Here is a 19,993-nt window from a genome sequence, read left to right on the forward strand (position 1 = left end):
TCCTTGAAGAACGAGATAAATTGGATTGACAACTGATTTAGTGCATTAGATATTTATTGCTGCAACTTATTTCATTATAGGGGAGACATATTATTCACACAAATTTGATTTTATGTAATAACTTAAGAAAACGTAAAGTGGAGATGTGACATCATCAGCCCACCTAATGAATATTCATGACGACTGTTTTCACAAAATATTGCTAAACTAAACTTCAATACCTTTATTATTTGTTATCCGATTTTGATGAAATTTTAAGGCATTTTGCTCAGTGAATTCCACTATATGTATTAAGATATCAATATTATCAGCCCGGACCATCCCTATAACGTCAATTGTTCTCAATTGAATAGGAAATTAAATTTAAACGACCCAAATCTAGATGACTGTCCTATATTCTTCTTTTCAGCCTCCTTCTATTCCCAATTTCTAGAATAGATATTTTTCTCACTACTTTAAAAAATCATAAGGCGGCACCCCCTCCCAATGGAGCACTGCCCCTCTGCGGTACCTACACTTTAAATGAAAAAGAGCTAATCTGGTCCCTTATAACACTCCTCTTAGAGTGAGACGAGGGATCAATCATTTTGGAGTGGGATTTACATCTTTTAAGAGTGCAATATAGCTTATTCTGGAGTGAAAATGTCAAAAAATATAATGTTCGCCCCAGTAGGAGCTATGACGCACTCTCAAAAGATAATATCCCACTAAAAAACGACTGGTCCCTCGTCTACATCTTTTGAGAGTGATTTATAGCTCCTTCTGGAGTAAAAATTTCTAAAAATACATGATAATCACTGATCGCTCCAGAAGGAGCTATAACGCACTCTCAAAAGATGTAAATCCCACTCGAAAGAAACTGGTCCCTGGTCTACATCTTTTGAGGGTGATTTATAGTTCCTTCTGGAGTAAAAAATTATTTAAAAAAATAATATACACTTTTCGCTCTGGAAGGAACTATAACACACTCTAAAAAGATGTAAATCCCACTCGAAAACGACTGGTCCCTCGTCTAAATCTTTTGAGAGTAATTTATAGATCTTCTGGAGTAAAAAAATATCTAAAAATGATATAACTTTTTGCTCCAGGAGCTATAACGCACTCTCAAAAGATGTAAATCCCACTCGAAAAACGACTGGTCCCTCGTCAACATCTTTTGCGAGTGATTAATAGCTCCTTCTGGAGTAAATATATATTTAAAAAAATAGATACACTGTCCACTCCAGAAAGAGCTATAACGCACTCTCAAAAGATGTAAATCCCAATCGAAAACGACTGGTCCCTCGTCTCACTCTGAGAGCAGCGTGATTCGGGATCAGGCCAGCGTTTCATGAAAGGACTTGGCAACAGTGGTTCTCAGCCAATAAAAATAAGGGAAAGTTGTCTGATCTGACAACTTGTCGGACGAAAATGTTAATGAAACACTCCTCAGATTAGCTATTTCTTGATTAGAGTGTATATACTATTGCATTATAATACTACATACACTGTTCTAAGCAGCATCCGAGACACTTGACCACATTGATGTGTTGAGGGAGAGCCCATAAGGTATTCACGATGTCTAGAAGATTATTCTTTATACCGCTAACACCTGGATCAGGGAAGTACGGAAGAAAAACAAACAGGTGAAAATTTTAAAAGGGTAATAAAAATAGCTTTTCTTTTTTTTATCAATCATATCTATCTCAAAATATCCTTCGACCATATAAAGCAGAACCTAACATAGAATACTATAGATATATACATAACATAAATATACAAGAATGTATGATTTGAATATACATCATAATCAAAATAATAGATCTACAGCAAAATTATATTTCTCTATCATCAATTAAATAATACAAATTTTATTATTTTTCACATAAATATAATGTCCACCAACACGGAAGTAATAAAGCATAGAATTAAAAAACACTTAATAATGGTGTTTTTCTAAATTTGTTTTAAAAGATAATATTTGGCGTACAAAATAATGGAATTAAATTAAACTCCTATATTTCCATAAAATCCCCCAAAAAATCATTTTTAATTAAAGGAACTTTATCTTCTAAAATGAAACGTTGTACATCCATAATAAAACCTCTTGTAATTGGACAATCCCCCCCAAAAAATTATATGATTTCAGCAGAGTTATTACAGAATGAACATCAATCAGACTTCGAAATATTCAGTATTTTGATATATTTACTGACCTCAAATATAACGTGGATCAATTTAAATTGGAATAACGAAACAGGATTTAATAAGCACTAAACATATCATGGCCCAATATAAATTTGGAGCATTTTAAAGAGTATTCCATTTATCAAATGCTTTAGGGGGTTAAACGTTTGATGAACACTCAAACTATGAATATACTGACAAACCCTCAACACTTTCATTTTGTTTTTAATCATAGTCTCTTGAGACGTAATAATTACTTCTGACATGAATTTCGGAATATTTATTTTCCAGTAACGATGGATAGCCGTATAAACTTTTTGGTTTAAGAACATAATTACAAATACACCGATCTGCTAAAAAAAACAGGAAAGTTGGGGGTTACACCTGGATCCAGTGAAGCACAGATAGAACACAAAAAAGGAGAAAATGATAAAATGGATAATACGAATAACTTTTTTTGGTTCAACTACATAATTACAAATACACCAACTCCCACTTCCTGATAAAAAAAGTTATAGATCATTTGTCTAACGAAAGGGAGCTTGGACAGTAATATTCAGAATAACGTTTGGGGATTTTTTTTTATCTTTCGATATAAAAACTTTTAAAAAATTGCTTTCCCATTTGAAATATTGGATTGCCAATACACAAAATTACGAGTTAAATAATTTAAATAAGAAGCTGAAATCGAGACACAGTATTATTTGAAGTTATTCTACAACTACTATATACTACTACAATACAATATAAAAACAATAACAATCATCATAATGATGATGATAGCAATTACAATAATAATGAAAATTATGATATAATGTTAATAACAATAACAAATGATAACAATAATAACGATGATAATATTTATTGATAATTATAATTTTTGAGCGCACACACCGTTTAACGACGCCCACGACGCTAGCCCTGCAACAAACATCTACAAATTCACATGGTGCCCTCTTTTTGTTGCTCTGTTCCTATTATTACTTTAAAATTGATGCTAGGAAAATGAAAATGCACCTGATAAATCTCTTATTGCTGCTTCGATCTTCTTTTTCTCTTTCCCTGGTACACCTCGAATCTCTCCTTTCCAAACCTGACCGAACGGGGTGACGCCAATGGATCCAATCTGGGAGTAAAATCGAATGTTTCTCGACGGTACCTTGGCCCCAACTTGTTTGCCAGTCAGCTCTCGTTCAGTCGTAGCAACTGTAATGGATTGGAGGTGATTGGTATTTGGTATCAATGAAATCGATATAATCATCATAATTGCCTTCATCATCATCGCCATCACCATCATTATCATCGTAATCATCATCATCACCACCACCACAAACATCATTATCATCATCATCACCATCATTATTATGATCATCATCACTACCATCGCCAACATCATTATCATAATCACCATCATCATCATCACTATAATTATCATCATCATCACCATCACCATCATTATCATCAACACCACCACCATCATCATCATTATCATCATCATCACTACCATCGCCATCATCATTATCATCATCATCACCATCATCATCATTTTCACCATCACCATCATTATCATCAACACCACCACCATCATCATCATCATCATCACTACCAATCGCTATCATCACCATCAGTATCATCATCATCATCACCATCACCATCAATATCATCGTCACCACCATCATCATCATTATCATCATCATCACCACCACCATAATCATCATCACCACCACCATCATCATCATTTTCATTATTATTATCACCATCATTATCATCATCATCACCACCACCATCAATATCATTGTCACCACCATCATCATCATTATCATCATCATCACCACCATCATCATTATCATCATCACCACCACCACCACCATCATTATCATCATCATCATCATCATCACTACCCAACTGGAAAGTACACCGTGCCTCACAGTGTGTTCACAGTGTGGAATACAATGTGGAATCACATTCCCACTGTAGTTGAATCTGAGCATTTCAACAGTGTGAATCTCATATTCACATAGTGAACAACATGAACACGCTGTGAACAGTCACACTGTCGAAGCTGTCCACAGTGTACAAATGTCTTCACATTGTTGAAAGTGAACATTTTAACAGTGTGAATAATGTTTTTACATAGTGCACACACACTGTGGACACATCGTGTGACACTGTGTACTTTTCCAGTATCAAAATCATCGTATTTATTATCACCATGTGACCATCGTCGTCAACACCATCCCCATCATCATCACCGTTTTCACTACTATAATCATCGTTGCCATGATCATCATCATCACCATCACCATTTTGATATTCCATTTCTTTGTCTTCTTTTTTTTTTCTTTCATGCTTTTTCTCTCGTCGATTTTTATAACTTATTTTCATATCCCTCCTTTTCTTATTAATGTTTTTACTTTCTTTTATTTATGGCAATGTAAAATGGTCAATAATTTTTACATATACACTTGTATTTTGACTATATAACTTAGAAATTATATTTCATCTCAGAGGCAGTAATTTTTTACAAGTTCTGCTTCTTTTTTAGTGTCTCATTCCTTATGTTTTCTACATCATGTGCAATCATGCTATTGATTTTGTTTATGTATCAAGATTTGTTGCCAATTTACTTCAAACAAAATTGTTAGTATTATTTTCATTATGTTTTTATATTGTTTTCTTTAATTGTGCATTTGATACATGGAAAATAAAAACGCTTCAACTGAAGTGAACCTTCGTCATTATCATGACTAACATCAATACCAACACTATCATCATTACCACCATCATCACCATCATCATCATGACTTACCATTTCCATACATCCTCATCTCGGATGAAGCCTCGTTTGTAAAGTTTTCGGTTCCACTGTACGTAAAAGAAATGACAGCGCATACACAGCATTTGATATATCATAGTGTGTTTGCAGAGTAATATAAAAAAGAGGACATTAAAAAGATCCATTTATCTAAAAATAATTATACACTTTAACAACATAATGAAGACAATTATAGTGTTTTTCTTGTGATTCTCAAAATTTATGTTTTTTTCTTCATTTTTTTTATAAATTATATTTTCAAAATATCAATAACAATGTATCGTTTTATTTATAATAAACGTAGTAAGAATAGTAGTAGTAGTGGTGGTAACAGTGGTGGTAGTACTAGTAGTAGTAGTAGCAGTAGTAATTGTAGTAGAAGTAGCAGTAGAAGTAGTAGTAGTAGTAGTAGCAGTAGAAGTAGTAGTAGTAGAAGTAGTAGTAGTAGTAGTAGTAGTAGTAGCAGTAGAAGTAGTAGTAGTAGTGGTAGTAGTAGTAGTAGTAGTAGTAGTAGTAGTTGTAGTAGTAGTAGAAGTCGTAGGAGTAGTAGTAGGAGGAGGAGGAGGAGTAGAAGTAGTAGAAGTAGTAGTAGTAGTAGTAGTAGTAGTAGTAGTAGTAGTAGTAGTAGTAGTAGAAGTAGTAATAGTAGTCGTCGTCGTCGTCGTAGGAGTAGGTGTAGTAGTAGTAGTAGGAGGAGGAGGAGGAGGAGGAGTAGTAGTAGGAGGAGGAGGAGTAGTAGTAGTAGGAGTAGGAGTAGTAGTAGTAGTAGTAGTAGTAGTAGTAGTAGTAGTAGTAGTAGTAGTAGTAGTAGTAAGAGAAGTAGTGGTGATTTGGATTACCTGATGTGATTCGTTTGATTACGCCCTGAGAAAGAGAAAGGAAGAAGAAAATACATCTCTGAATTATCTAATTTGACTAAGTATATTATTTTTCTCATACAAAATGATAGAGATATAATAATTGCATCAGCAAGAGATGATATCACTGAGAGAAATGTAATGTCTTTTTTAATTAGTCCTGTGTTATATGAAGAAAGAAAATGTTTCTTCATCGAAAGGTAAAAATTAGAGAACCAAATTACGGTGCTCAAAATTGAAAATGCAATATTTATCTTGTGTTTACCAATATCCATCGATTACATCATTAAGGCAATGCAACATTTAGCATGAACTAACCCAATCTATGCATAAGAAAGAATATATGGCGCAAGATGGTGTTCATCAAGACTGTTTCATGGCAACCTTATTTTTCGTTGTTTACGCTAGGTCTTGTGTTAACAATCCAAAAGTCGACATTTTCTAACCTGAGTCTGGTTTTCTCTCCCTCCTTCGCTGAAAGATAAAAATGAAGATTGCCAAAAGAACGACAAGAAGACAGATGATGACCCCAAATGCTATGGAGAGGTTCCGGTAGAGATCTTCATTACATCGCCCCGTAGATGAAACAAGGTCTAGAAGAAAAAAAAAATTGGGATAAATCACTATTTACTTTTTTTACATAAAATGTGTTAAGGCCACCGTACACCTTGCGATTTTTCTGCGACCCGATTTTGGAATAAAACAAAATAGAATTTCATCTCAGTATTGGGACAAGGAATATATTACTGTGTAGTGTTCTAAATCGAATGTTTCTTCACGTTCCAATCTTTACAAAAATGCAATGGCCATTTGTTTTTTTCAATCGTCAAAATTCAAATTTGGATTTTTTATTTATATATATGAAATATATATATTGCACCCCCTCTTTATTCTTTTTTTATTTTTACAAAAATAGCTTAATGATCACTTACTTTCTTCATTTAATGTTAGAAAGGTGCATACAAAGACTGTATCCTGTTATTTTAGTACATAAAATGCTTGGGAAATTGTAAACCGTTTTATATGACAAAAAATCACAAGATGTTTTATTTTTGTCGGGCACCAGATGAGTAATCTGGTGTAAAATCGCTAGATATAGCTAATAAAACAGAGTTTCCGTTATTTCTACTTGATTTTTTTTTGTCTTTCGCATAACTAATATAGGACATGCACATTCATGGAATAATTGATTTATTGAAATAGTGAAATGAAATTGGGGGATTAACCCAAAACATAATGTTAAAAACATAATACAAATAAAAACAAGCATTATTCTAACTTAGTGGTTTTAACTACAAAGCATACCGAAGATAACTAACTAATGTGCAACATTCCTTGCTATACACCGAATGCCAATGAATAAACTGACACCACATCATGTTTGTCTCCAGAAGAAAAGAATCATATTTACATTCGTGTGTTTGTTCTCCCACACCCCAAAACTCACCCACACAAACACATACATCAGAATATTTCGAGTATCAAATGTCATGTTTACTTACAGTCGTCGAAATTAGCCATTTTCGCCTTTTTATCACCGGTACCATATAATAATATCTATAACTAATTACCAACATAATGTATTGGCTATGAGGTTCAATGAGGATGTAGCCGTTATGATTTTGTGACATCAGAATAATAAATCTCAAATTAATCGAAAGTGAAATCAATTAATCATGATAATTGTCAAGACTAACAATAGTTTTGTATCGTGTATACTTAACTTCTACACAAACGTTGAGTATGTCTCATAAAGAGCATAAAGATTTAATGTAATTTGGACATCAATGAGATCATATTGGTCATGAAAGTGGTAGTCTCCATTGAGTACGCAGTGACTAGTAAGTGTGCAAAGGTTTCCTTGTTGACAGACCATATCAATGATATAAAATGTAAAATTGTGGAGTGAAATGGCTAAATTTATAATATCACATCAATCAGGGGCGGATCCAGCATTTTCCAAGGGGGGGGCAAATTTTACCGAGGAAAAAATAAGTTTTTAAGAAAAAACTAAGGATATTCAAGAAAAAACTGAGGATATTTCGTCCACGAAAAAATTTGGCAAGCAAAAAAAAGGTCTTCACTTTCACTTTCAAAGGGGGGGGGGACACTTCTGTTTTAACGGCATTTTTACATTAAAAAAGTTAATTGTGCCTTTAAAAAGGGGGACACGGCCCGGCTTTGCCCCCAACAGGATCCACTCGTGACATCAATATGTCAATGATTGGATCCGGAACTTATCTACAGCTTTTCTTAACATTTTACATGATTTGAATGAAAAGATACCAAATTTGATTGCTTTATCGGCACGACCATTACAACAAATCTTGCTCAGAAATTTTGGATATTACAGAATTTCAGAACCAAATAAGTTTGCGTACAGTCATTCGCAGTGGCCCGTATTCTGAAGTCAGGTTTACTCAGACCCCGGTCTAACCCTGTGCTAAAATTATGGGGCCAAAAATTATTTTGATATTGTATTGGATGGCGGTGGCTCTCCATGGTTAAACTACAACTTTGAACCAGGGTTTAATTTAAACCTTAGTTCAGAATAAGGCCATTATGTTTATAAAAGGCGTTATGATTTCCATAATGGGGGACAAGAAATGATTGAGGTCTTTCGGCTCACCCCTGATAAAATAAATTTTAATTATTCTTTGCGAGCGTGCTTAAAGGGAAAATTTGCTATTTTAATAGGAAATGAAACGGCGTATAAAATCATATCATTAGACATTAGAAAACTGTTTCTGTTTCTGTTTATGGTCACCCCGTAGGAAATCGGCAGGACAGCGTTTTGCTGGTAAACGCCAAGCTGGTATACAACCAATTACCTAGAAAGCATTTTACGTCTAGGTTAATCAGTAGCTGACCTTATAGACGACAGATCTTACTCTCGGGCGTTTTTATTAGAGTGGAGACAATGGCAGAATGGGGATTCGAACTCACAACCTTGCGATTATGAGTCCAATGCTCTAACCATGGAGGTAGAAACTGCTCTAACCATAAGACTACAATACTCTATGTGACAGTCCGACCAATAGGAATATTAATTACAATTGCTTGCTTGTTTGTTTTCAAAGGAGGAAAGCTCCGGAGAGGGAATATTTTGATCTTTCGATGGCAGGGCTCTGGGAACGATATTTAAAGGGGGGTGCTGATGTAAATTTGACAAGCAAAAAAAGGGGGTCGCTAAAAAAAAAAAAAAGGAAGGTCATTTTGGGAGAGAATTTTGACAAGCAAAAAAGGAATTACAATTCTCCATTTTGTCATATCTACCACAATTCCAGGGGGTGCTGCATATGGAAATAATACACGCAGCCCCCCCCCCCGGAAAATCTTGGGGTGCTTCAGCATTCCCGCTTCCCATGGAAAAACTCAGCATAAAAATCTAGCAGTTCAAAACCTAAACTATGATTAACAACATGCTAGCCATTGAGGGAGGTAGAAGATGTTTATATTCTCTTGGAGTGTGCCACCCCCCCCCCCCCCCGCCAAACGTTGCAGTTGGCACTTCGCTTTTTTTCGGTACAAACCTTCTACATACAGATTGGCCATTTGTGACGTCACATTTCCCGAATCATCTCCATGGATACACGTAAACATTCCTTCATCTTCTTGGCCAGCCAGGGTGATATGTAAAATAGATTCGACGAATTCTTCATTGGCCCGAACACTGGTGTGAAAATTGTCGTACTTTGCTTTTTGCGTCAACCGGATTGTCTCCGAAAATATTGGCGTTCCTGAATCTGACCACGTGATCCCGTTGGACGCGTTCATTGGCTGAGAGGCATTGCTAGAGGCTGGCATAACGATGAACGCGCATCTCAGAGAAATGTTCCGGCCCGAAGAGACGTAAGTCGTTAGCGGGTCTAACCATTCCTGTCCTGACACCGTTAAAATCTGGCCAAAATCACATAAAATGATTAAAAAGATATAGGATAAATCATTTTGATTTCTTAAAAAAAAGGAAATAAATAATACAATTTTAGGAAAAGGTAAACTTTATTTCAAAATCAATTCAAAGTATTCGATAAAAAAAAATGTAACCACAAATCAGAAGAAATGTACAATGACAGGTTAAAAAAAAGACAGTAGAAAACATATCAAAAGTACAATTTAACATAAGACAATGCAGCGTATTCGATTGGAAAATGGTGTAGGAGAAAACCAAGGTATGGCTTGTATAAAATACACCAAGGAGATGAATAAGAATTGAAAAACAACTAGCAATAATATTGACATTGACATTGAATAACAATGACAAAAAATAGACACAAAATAATATACAAACATGAGGGGTAAAGATGAGTATTAATACGAATTAAAAAGGTGAGTCTAATATTATTTTTCAAAAGAATTTTAAAATTATTAAAATGATTATTCTTAACTGGTTCCCCGTTGCAGCAATTAGGATCACTTTATCAAGATCACGTAGGGGGAAGTGGGGTAATGACGAACACCTTTCTGATCAGAGCGATAGCAAGAATCAAAGTGAGCCTTACTCCAAAACTAGTACATAATTTGATAAAAACACACCATATATTGACTGTAACAACGTCTTTATTCAACATCAAGCATTCCTTTATAATTTATAGTACAAAACCCAGATTTTCGGGATTACCCCGCACTTCCGGGCCACAGGGTAATCGCGAACGCCATTCGTGGAAACATAAACAAGTAAAGATATGTAATTTGGATTCTTTTCGATTATTCTTTAATCGGAGAAGACAAGTCAACAGATCCCTGCATGGGAAGTCAGACAACATTCTGTGTTTCGGCTATTATGTCGTGACAGCAGAACCTCACCTCTCCTAGGAGATATTGAGATGTTCGAGATTACCCCGCGTTCAGGATTACCCCACTCTTCATTCTTCAATGAAGGAAACGTAAAAAAGCGAAAATCTGTCATATGCATTTTCCCGATTATTCTTTAATCAGAAGAGACCAGTCAACAGATCCGTGCATAGGAAGTCAGACAACATTCTGTGTTACGGCTATTATGCCGTGACAGCAGAACCTCACCTCTCCTATATATATTAAGGTGTTCGGGATTACCCCGCGTTCGGGATTACCCCACTCTTCATTCTTCAATGAGGGAAACGTAAAAAAGCGAAAATCTGTCATATGCATTTTCCCGATTATTCTTTAATCGGAAGAGACCAGTCAACAGATCCGTGCATAGGAAGTCAGACAACATTCTGTGTTACGGCTATTATTATGCCGTGACAGCAGAACCTCACCTCTCCTATAGATATTAAGGTGTTCGGGATTACCCCGCGTTCGGGATTACCCCACTCTCCCCTATACGAAGAAATAATAACGCCCACCAATATTCTATCTTCGGTAGTAAAAACAATTTTCTTAAATGCTGATATTTGATTTTAAAACATTCAAAATATCTGATCCCTCTCTGGCTCACTTTACTCTAATCGGGTGCCATATGAATACACACTTTCTAAAACGTGATTATATCTTGAAGCCACGTTTTCACGTGTATCAATATATAGGCCTACAAGGTATAGCTTTCATACCATACCCCTATCGACATTGCATAATTATCAAGCATGGCTAGCAGTAGGCCTATTTGATCTAAAATGTATACATAATATAGGATATTCATTACTCTTTCTCCGGGTCTTTCTCCCAATATGATTTCGAAGTAATTCATCACTTGGAAATACTTGGGTAAAATTTTAACCAGCACGATGGTAGTTACTGTGTCCAACCAATTTGGGGCAGCATTTTACCAAATGCGGGAAGCATATTGTCCAGTAAGGTTAAAAAATAAGCAGCAATTACTTTAGAACGGGCAGAATTTTTATCCCAATGGATAAATAAAAATGCCCAAAAGAAATGCCCAATGTTGGTTGGACACGTGATTACCCCCATGGAGCATTTTTAACCAATATGTTTAGAGTGTAGTATATAGAAGAGTCTCATATATCCTTACCAATGTAAACTTCAAAAGTATCCATCCGAGACAGAATGAAAGAGAGGTCACTGCACTCTGCATTTTGATTCCACCTAAATCCTGTTTCCGAAGATAGTGAAAAGAAATAGATTAGAAGCTCAAAAAAAGATCTCAACATGTACACTATACAACAAAAAAATTACTCAATATTGGGTAAAATGGGAAAATGCATGTTAGTTGGGTAAAAAGGTACCAAATATTTTGTAAATTTTAAACAATGTTGCGTTGAAATTACCCTTTAAACATGTATTTTGCCCAATATGAGGTAAAAAAAAAATTCCCAGCAAACATGCATGTTCCCTTTTTACCAAATATTTGGTAGAATTTTACTCAGTGTTTTTAGAGTGTACAGCGCAATCAGGAAATCAACAACTACAAATTGATGATCAAGGGGGCGATAAAAATGACACCAATGCGATGTTATTTATTCGACCCCCGACCCCGAGTTCGTTGGTAAACTCGTTATCTGACGTGAATGATTGATTTTATTGAATTTGTAGGACATTATCAATACATGTCATATTTTACAAAGAGCAATAAACGGACTTTGGAAAGTCCAAATACTTGGAGCGGACATAAACTTGTTTGATCAATCCAACCTGTCGTCTGCAATGAAACATAAGTATATATATATATATATATATATATATATAAACTAAAAAAAGTTTGGAATTTCTCCCAACTCCCAATTTTACACAATGCACATTTGATATCATTCAAAAGACCATTTAATCCTCTTTAAAATCATACCCTACATGATATAATTATGGTTCACATGAAGGTGCAGTGCCTTAACATTAACATGGAATAAAACACACCTCTGCACAAGCAAACACATAACAAACAAACAAAGAAACAAACATGCATGAGTATTTCAAACCACGACTCAAACCATGTTATTTCACAGATCTCCATGTTAATGTTGATGTTAAGGTGCATGAAAACAAAATAATCCGCTGAGAAACTCACTCATTACCACTTCATGTGGAACATAATCATATCATGTAGGGTATCATTTTAAAGACAATTAAATGTTCTATTCTAATAGTCACTAAAACCGAGGAGGGATTATCGATCAAAGTTAGATTTCCAAACTTTTTTGAGCGGTTTATATATATATATATATATATATATATATAAAGGAAGAGGGCCCTTTGCACAACGTGTATTGCAGCGCGTCATGTTCTACGTATAGGCGTAAATAAATCAAGCATTAACGCTAGACGTAGCTTCCAAGTATCTCTTTTATTGCGAGCTTAATTCGGCCAGTGGGGCCTTCATCAGGCCTATAATGCATTGAAACAAACAAAATAGAGCAAAACCATACAAATAAAATCGTAATAACAACAAAGTAAATAATGTGTAACAAAGGGTACAGAACAGAAGGATTACACTAAGATAACAAAATAAAATATAACAACAGAGGGGGTTGAGTACAGAACAGAAAGGTTACAGTAAGATAACAAAAAATAACAACAGAGGGGGTAATGGCTTAGACGAGATGGTGGAATACAATAGAAACGATTGGGAAACTTAAGTGTGTGGAAAGACAAGGTATTTACCAGCATTGAAATTAACTTTGGTTTCTGTTCATCTGGAGGAGTAGTAGTCTTGTGTAGGTAATACTGTGAAAAGGAGGATAATGTTTCAAGTAAAATGACAACTCGTTTCAATATTATTCTATATCTTGTATTTGAGTACATAACTATATTGATCTGTTTACATAGTATTCAAGTAACTGGTGATACAAGTTATAGTTTGAGAGCTTGACAATGTACCTTTTTATGTCAAGCTCTCAAACTATAACTTGTATCACCAGTTACTTGAATACTATGTAAACAGATCAATTTTATTTAAATATTGTAAAGAAATGGATGAAGAGAATAAAAGAGTTGACAAAGCTGTTGTACTTGTAAAACTTTACACATTTGTATGTATACTTTCTTCCATACATGTACTGTATCAAAGCAATAACTTTGATCCAGCTGAAGCATGGCGGCTTGTCATTGTTCGAAACCCACCTTCACCCGACAAAGGAAATTATAATTGGTATGGTGTCGAAAATCTGTCTATCTGACGGTCAATCGGATCGGGGTCGCCCTAGCCACTAACCCGTCTCTGTGGTCTAGTGGTTAAGGCACCGGCGTTCAAAGCTGGGGGCTCGGGTTCGATTCCCGGCAGAGACATTTTTTCGGCATCACCAATTTTTCCAAAGGGTAGATAGCTCTGGGAACCTTGATTTAAGCTACGCCTACCATTGTTCTCTTCATCCATTTCTTTCACACTATATATATATATATATATATATATATATATTTATATATAATTATATATGTGTGTGGGGGGGCTGGGCGGATGTGTGTGTGTGTGTGTATGTGTGTGTATGAGGGTGGGTGAGGGTGTGTGTGTGTTGTGCAACAGTTCTGATGACTGTATTTTCAAAAGTCCATGCAGAGGTTCAATTGTAAACAAATTGCTTATAATGGTACGTATACACTGGAAAATCATTAAGTGTTGAATAAGCATCTCTTAAAAGAAACTTTGAACTTATCTAAATTACTGAGGTACCGTGGTGAATCAGGAAGTGCATTCTACAAATTTGCTGAGGAGTGTGAATGCGATAGGCCTACCTAATATGATATGAAAGGCCAGTGAGCAAGAAGAGTTGAAAATTTCAATTTCGAAACCGAGTTGCGGATAGAATTGGGCCAAGGTTAATCTTGGGATTTGAAGGCCTGTCCTAAAATAGGAGTGTCTCGTTTGCATTTTTTCTGTATTCCTTGTTAAATCTCAAACTCGAAAACGCGAGTTTCTTAAATATTTGTAGTTGTAATCTGCCAGTTTTGCTGTGTATTTTGTTTCAAGCCGAATAAACGGTATTTCACTTTCGCCATTAGGGCCAACTTTGTTATTAAAACGTAATTAATGATTGTGACATTTTCTCTAAAAAAACGTTCAATATTTTCGGTCTGGGATCCAGTGTCTGTATAATCGTACACAGCAAAAACTGTGGTGTTAACCGGTGTACATAGGGGACCACACCAGTTATTTTACACCGGTGTTAAATTGGTGGTGTTAGTTTTACACCTATAGGTGTTATTACAACACCTATGGTTGTTACATTTACACTCTTTGGTGTTATGTTCAATCTCTAGGGTGTTATTTTAACACCTCAGGGTGTGGTCCTCTATTAACACCAATTGGTGTCAGTTTTAACACCACATATTTTACAGTGTATAGCTGATCTTCGCGCTCAATTAATGCAGCCAGGATATGCTATCATTGTATTTCATCTAGATGGAAAAATTGATATATTGATATAATCATGTTGTTGAAGATAAAACATAAAATGGACATGAATTTTCGGTGCCACAATCAAAGAGACCATAAGAGGATATTAAAGGTAAATTCCAGTTTTGGGAACGATCTCAAAATGACTTTTTACAGAATTTAATATAATGATCACCAAAGTGTATTTTTGTATGAATAAAAAATATGTGCCAAAGGATTCTGGAAGAAATTGTGTAATTGCTGAGAAATAAGCAAAATAAGCGCGGATTCGGTCACTTCCGTCGGGTCTTTATTCCAGCAATAATAATACACTGTCCCACGTGTGCCTATCTGTGTTGGCGATCTTCAGTGTGATCGTTTTTAGCTAGATATTATGATTTCACAAAGTTCAGTTTATGTAACTGTACCAGATCTAGATCCACGATGATATATCAATACTTTACCTTGGTTTTACAGACTTTCTCACGAAATCAGTGTTTTACTGCAACTACGTTCATTTAGCTTTACACTAATGAAAACAGGAGTAAAATGTGCATAATCAGAATCAAAATCAGAATTCCGACAGGCTTTTTCATCGCATTGTTGAGCCGTTGTTTGCCAAGCTAGTTTGTTTTTCACTCAAGTGTAGTGAAAAACTAATAGCATGTTTCCAAGTAATGTAAATAATATAGTCATAAATAATGTAATGGGGAAAGGAGACGTAAGTTTTGATAATATTACTTCCTTAATATTGGATTATTCAGTATCTAAGGACAAAGGAAAAGAATCGTTTCCGGTTTGATACTTCTCCGGTCGCTTTTTGATCCGGTTGGCATGGTTACATGTTATTTTTCCTGTGATATTTAGGTTATATGAAATTATAATCTACATTAATTTTCCTTGTGCCAACTCTTTTATTATGTTACATGAAATTTTAGAAATAAATAATTTATAAATTTATCCTAATTCTTCGTTTGTAATTTCTTAGTAAGAATAATATTGTTATTTCTTAGCTGTATTACCAGATAATGTCCTCGGGCTTTAAGAAATATAATAAGCCAGGGAGGTTTCATAATAATACTTTTATTATGGAAATAATCGTTAGCCCTAATATGAATGTTTTCGGCTAAATTTAGTCAAAGCTTTTACCATCATGGCAGTGTCACTACTGTTACCAATGAAGCGTGGTTGAGGTATATAATTTTGAAAAAAAATGAGGAACTGTGTTGGTTTAAGTAATTATTATATGTCACCCTTGTCCATTTCCTTTTCGGGTTGTGGGACTTTGCGGGATGCCCCCCTCCATCTATACGCCAGTGAGTAGGCTTATGGATTCAAAATACTGGGCTTAATTACTTACTCACTTCCTGTCTACATCTCTAATATCATTCAAGCTTTCAAGAAATTGTGGATTCCCTCAAGAACTTCAAACAACAATGTTATACATTTTCTTGTTTTTCTTATACTTGTCAATTCAATAGCAAATGTGTCACCCCAAACCATTGAATTTTATGTTAATAATGCCATATAAACTTAAATGGAAAATGGAACGAGACTTACCTCGAATAACTGTCAACTCCACAAGAAGTATGATTGGCTTGCAAGACGGTGGTTAAAGGCACTACATAGTTTGGAGATGTCACCGGGAACAGTAGGTTACAAAACAACTTATAGAGACTCAATACCAACCGTGCATTGAATTAAAGTCATTTTGGCGAGGTTATGATGTTGTTTGAGGAATCAGTAAAGAATGGATGATCCTTGTAATCCGAATCGTATTGCGCAGTTATATTTTTTGTGTGGCTTTCAGTGTATAGTCCTGCGTGTGATAGAATTTGTTGGAGGATAATGAAGTACTTTGCCGGAATTGTTGATTCCCATGCCCATGTCACACCTCATTTCCTTGACTCATATTTCGATATTCACTTTTAGTGACGGTTAAAGGGATGGTCCAGGCTGGAGATATTTGTATCTCAATAAATAGAGTAAATTTCACAAAGCAAAATGCTGAAAATGTCATCAAAATCGGATAACAAATAATGAAGTTATTGAATTTTTAAGTTTATCAATATTTTATGAAAACGGTTACATGCACACCATCATGAATATTCATTAGGTGGGCTGATGATGTCATTTCCCCACTTTCTTTTTTTCTTATGTTATTACATGAAATCATAAATGTTTCGTTTTTGTCATACATGTATAAATGATGTGTCTCCATTATGATGAAATAATTTGCGCAATAAATAACTAATTAATGCACTTAATCAGTTGTCAATCCAGTTGTTTTAGTTCTTGGTAGAAAATTTTTGAATAAACCTAATTTCACATAATAAAATACAAAAGAATAAGTGGGGATATTACATCATCAGCCAACCTAATGAACATTCAAAAAGACATGCGTAAAAACTGTCTCACCGGAATAATGCAAATTTGTAAAATTCAATAACTTTTTGTTTTTTGTTTCCGATTTTGATGAAATTTTTCAGCATTTTGCTCTGTGAATTTTGCTCTTTTTATTGAGATATAAATATTTCCAGACTGGACCATCCCTTTAACTTTAGTTCGTGTAATCGGTGTCATCATTCCACTGTCTGCTTCGTTTGTGTGACCTAGCGCTTATGTCCACAGAAGTTGGATTCATTTTCGGTGTTCTACTCTTGAGCGAACAGGCCCGATTCACAATTTAGGGGATTAGGTGACAAGCTTTGTGGGCATTCAAGGCTGCCGCTATAGAATTCTGATCATATGATTTCCGCAATTTGCATTTTGTTAGTAGGGGAATAGCCAACCCCAGCAAAAGAAAGTAGGTTACAAAAATAAACAAGTATGATTGAAGAGAACTGGGGAATAAGAAGGGAAAATATATCAAAGCAACCCCCAAAATCAAATGTGCCAACATGACCGTAGAGGGCGTAACTAAACTTTATTTTATTTATTCAGTTTCATTTATTCGTTTGATCAGCTATAAACTATTTTCATGTCATTATTATTATTATTATTATTTTAGACTAGGTAATTACCCTGTTGCAGGCTCATCAAAATGTTATATTCTGTGACTTTTTTACTTATAGTTTATGCTTTTGCTCAACTGCAATTAATGTTGCGATATTTTCTGTAACATATTTATCAGATTATCTTTTTGTTTTGGAACTGATCGTGATCAATGAAGACTATTAAAACCAAAATAAAACAAATAAATGAATGAATAAATGAATAAACTATTAAATAAGCCAATAAATAAATAAGTAAAAGTATAAGACTAGTTTTAAATCTCCTTAAGTAGGGATAAACCACACATACAATAATAGAAAAATCTCTGGACTGAAAATTAGACAAAGAGTTAAAGGGGGACTCCACCCCAAATTAAAAGTTGTTCTTAGAGGAAAGCAAAAAATCAGTCAAATCAAGTGGGTATGTGAAAACAATAGCGTAATAAGCCAACAATTTCGCAGGGGCTAAGCACGGAGTGTAGAACGAAGTTTGAAGAAATAGTCGCAGCCGAGCATATAAAAGCGAGCGAATTTTTTTCTGCGGGGGCTTAACATGAAGTGTGAAACAAAATTTTGAAGAAAACAAATCGTAGCCAGGCATATAACACGAGCGTTGTTTTTTTTTTTGTGTGTATGTTTTTCCTTATTTCCATAGTGTAATCTCATTTTTAAAACAGCCATAACTTTCTTTGTAATTGTACTTGTCCGATTTTTTTCAAACTCTCATTAAAAAATTCATCGAAATCGGATGTGAAATAAGAAAGTTACGACATTTTAAAAATTTCGCTTATTTTTCACAAGACAGTTATATGCACAACTCAGTGACATACATATGAGAGAGTCGATGGTGTCCATCACTCACTATTTCTTTTTTTTATTGTTTGAATTATACAATATTTCAATTTTTACCAAATTAACATTAAGGACCAACTTAACTGAACCATAAGATGTTATAACAATGACCACACTTTCAGGGAGTAATAAAACTTTGTCTCACAGGGCAATGAGGAGAAAATTAGAAAAAAAATATTATTTCATATAACAACATACAATAGAAATAGTGAGTGAGTGATGTCATCAGTCCCCTCGTTTGCATACCGACCAGGATGTGCATATAACTGTTTTGTGAAATTAAGCCAAACTTTAAACGTCTTAACTTTCTTATTTTACATCCGATTTTGATGAAATTTCCGCTGTAATGCTTGTTGGATTTTTTTCTATTTATTAAATTCAACTTTTTGCTAGGTTGGACTTATCCTTTAAACACTAAACATCACATACAACAAAACTACAATCAATGTCATTAAAAAAAAATAAGAACACAACCATCTCGGAGGTTCTAATATTGTTTGATTCAAAACGTTCCTTTCTAACATACAAATAACTCTTCCTTATGGAAAACATGATACAGCTAGTTCTTACAGGGGAGGGGATAGATAGATCACCGCTCTTCAAATATAATTGTGTACACGTAATTCCTTGGGATAGAGTATGTGAGGGAGTGTGTGAGGGTGAGTGTGTGCGTTTGTGTGTGGTTGTGTGTGCGCGTGTGTGTGAGGGTGGGTGTGTGTGGGTGTGTGTGTAAAATTGATGGGTTCTTCAGACCTGCATGCATCAATCAGATGACTATTTCCGTGTGGGACCGATTTCTAACGTCACCATCCGAGAGATGTGATCAGGACTCGAACCTGGAACCTCTGCATCAAGTTAATTTTTTTCAATCTTTTTTAACTTATTGTATTTTCTTACGCCTACACTTGCGAATGAGTCCCAAATTTTCGAATGTTTGATATATTATCTTAGCGGAACCACGCTCTACAAGCAATGCTTTTTAGTGGATCCCTTATTTCCATATAAGATTTTGTTAAAACTATTCTACATATGTTTTGGAACTCGTAATTGATTTGTAATCATTGTTATC

General features: G+C 34.8%; 1 protein-coding gene across 2 annotated transcripts in view; it reads right to left on the reverse strand.

The window, feature by feature from the left end:
• The window catches only part of LOC129266570 (tyrosine kinase receptor Cad96Ca-like), a 29,056-nt gene extending 12,085 nt beyond the window's left edge, over window positions 1-16,971 (reverse strand). Inside the window, exons 1-9 of one of the 2 annotated variants that reach the window (XM_064103893.1) lie at window positions 16,640-16,909; window positions 13,372-13,434; window positions 11,789-11,869; window positions 9,372-9,738; window positions 6,285-6,431; window positions 5,821-5,845; window positions 4,976-5,031; window positions 3,184-3,372; window positions 1,487-1,591 (exon numbers count right to left, since the gene is read on the reverse strand). In XM_064103893.1, coding sequence (XP_063959963.1) covers window positions 1,487-1,591; window positions 3,184-3,372; window positions 4,976-5,031; window positions 5,821-5,845; window positions 6,285-6,431; window positions 9,372-9,738; window positions 11,789-11,869; window positions 13,372-13,377 — 976 coding nt within the window. In that variant the 5' untranslated portion in view covers window positions 13,378-13,434; window positions 16,640-16,909. Of the gene's footprint in view, window positions 1-1,486; window positions 1,592-3,183; window positions 3,373-4,975; window positions 5,032-5,820; window positions 5,846-6,284; window positions 6,432-9,371; window positions 9,739-11,788; window positions 11,870-13,371; window positions 13,435-16,639 lie in introns of both variants that reach the window. The other variant, XM_064103894.1, reaches the window with a different exon arrangement.
• Between the last annotated feature and the right edge of the window lie 3,022 nt (window positions 16,972-19,993).

The sequence above is a fragment of the Lytechinus pictus genome, chromosome 8, assembly GCF_037042905.1.
Source record: "Lytechinus pictus isolate F3 Inbred chromosome 8, Lp3.0, whole genome shotgun sequence".
In the NCBI taxonomy this organism is placed as follows: Eukaryota; Metazoa; Echinodermata; class Echinoidea; order Temnopleuroida; family Toxopneustidae; genus Lytechinus; species Lytechinus pictus.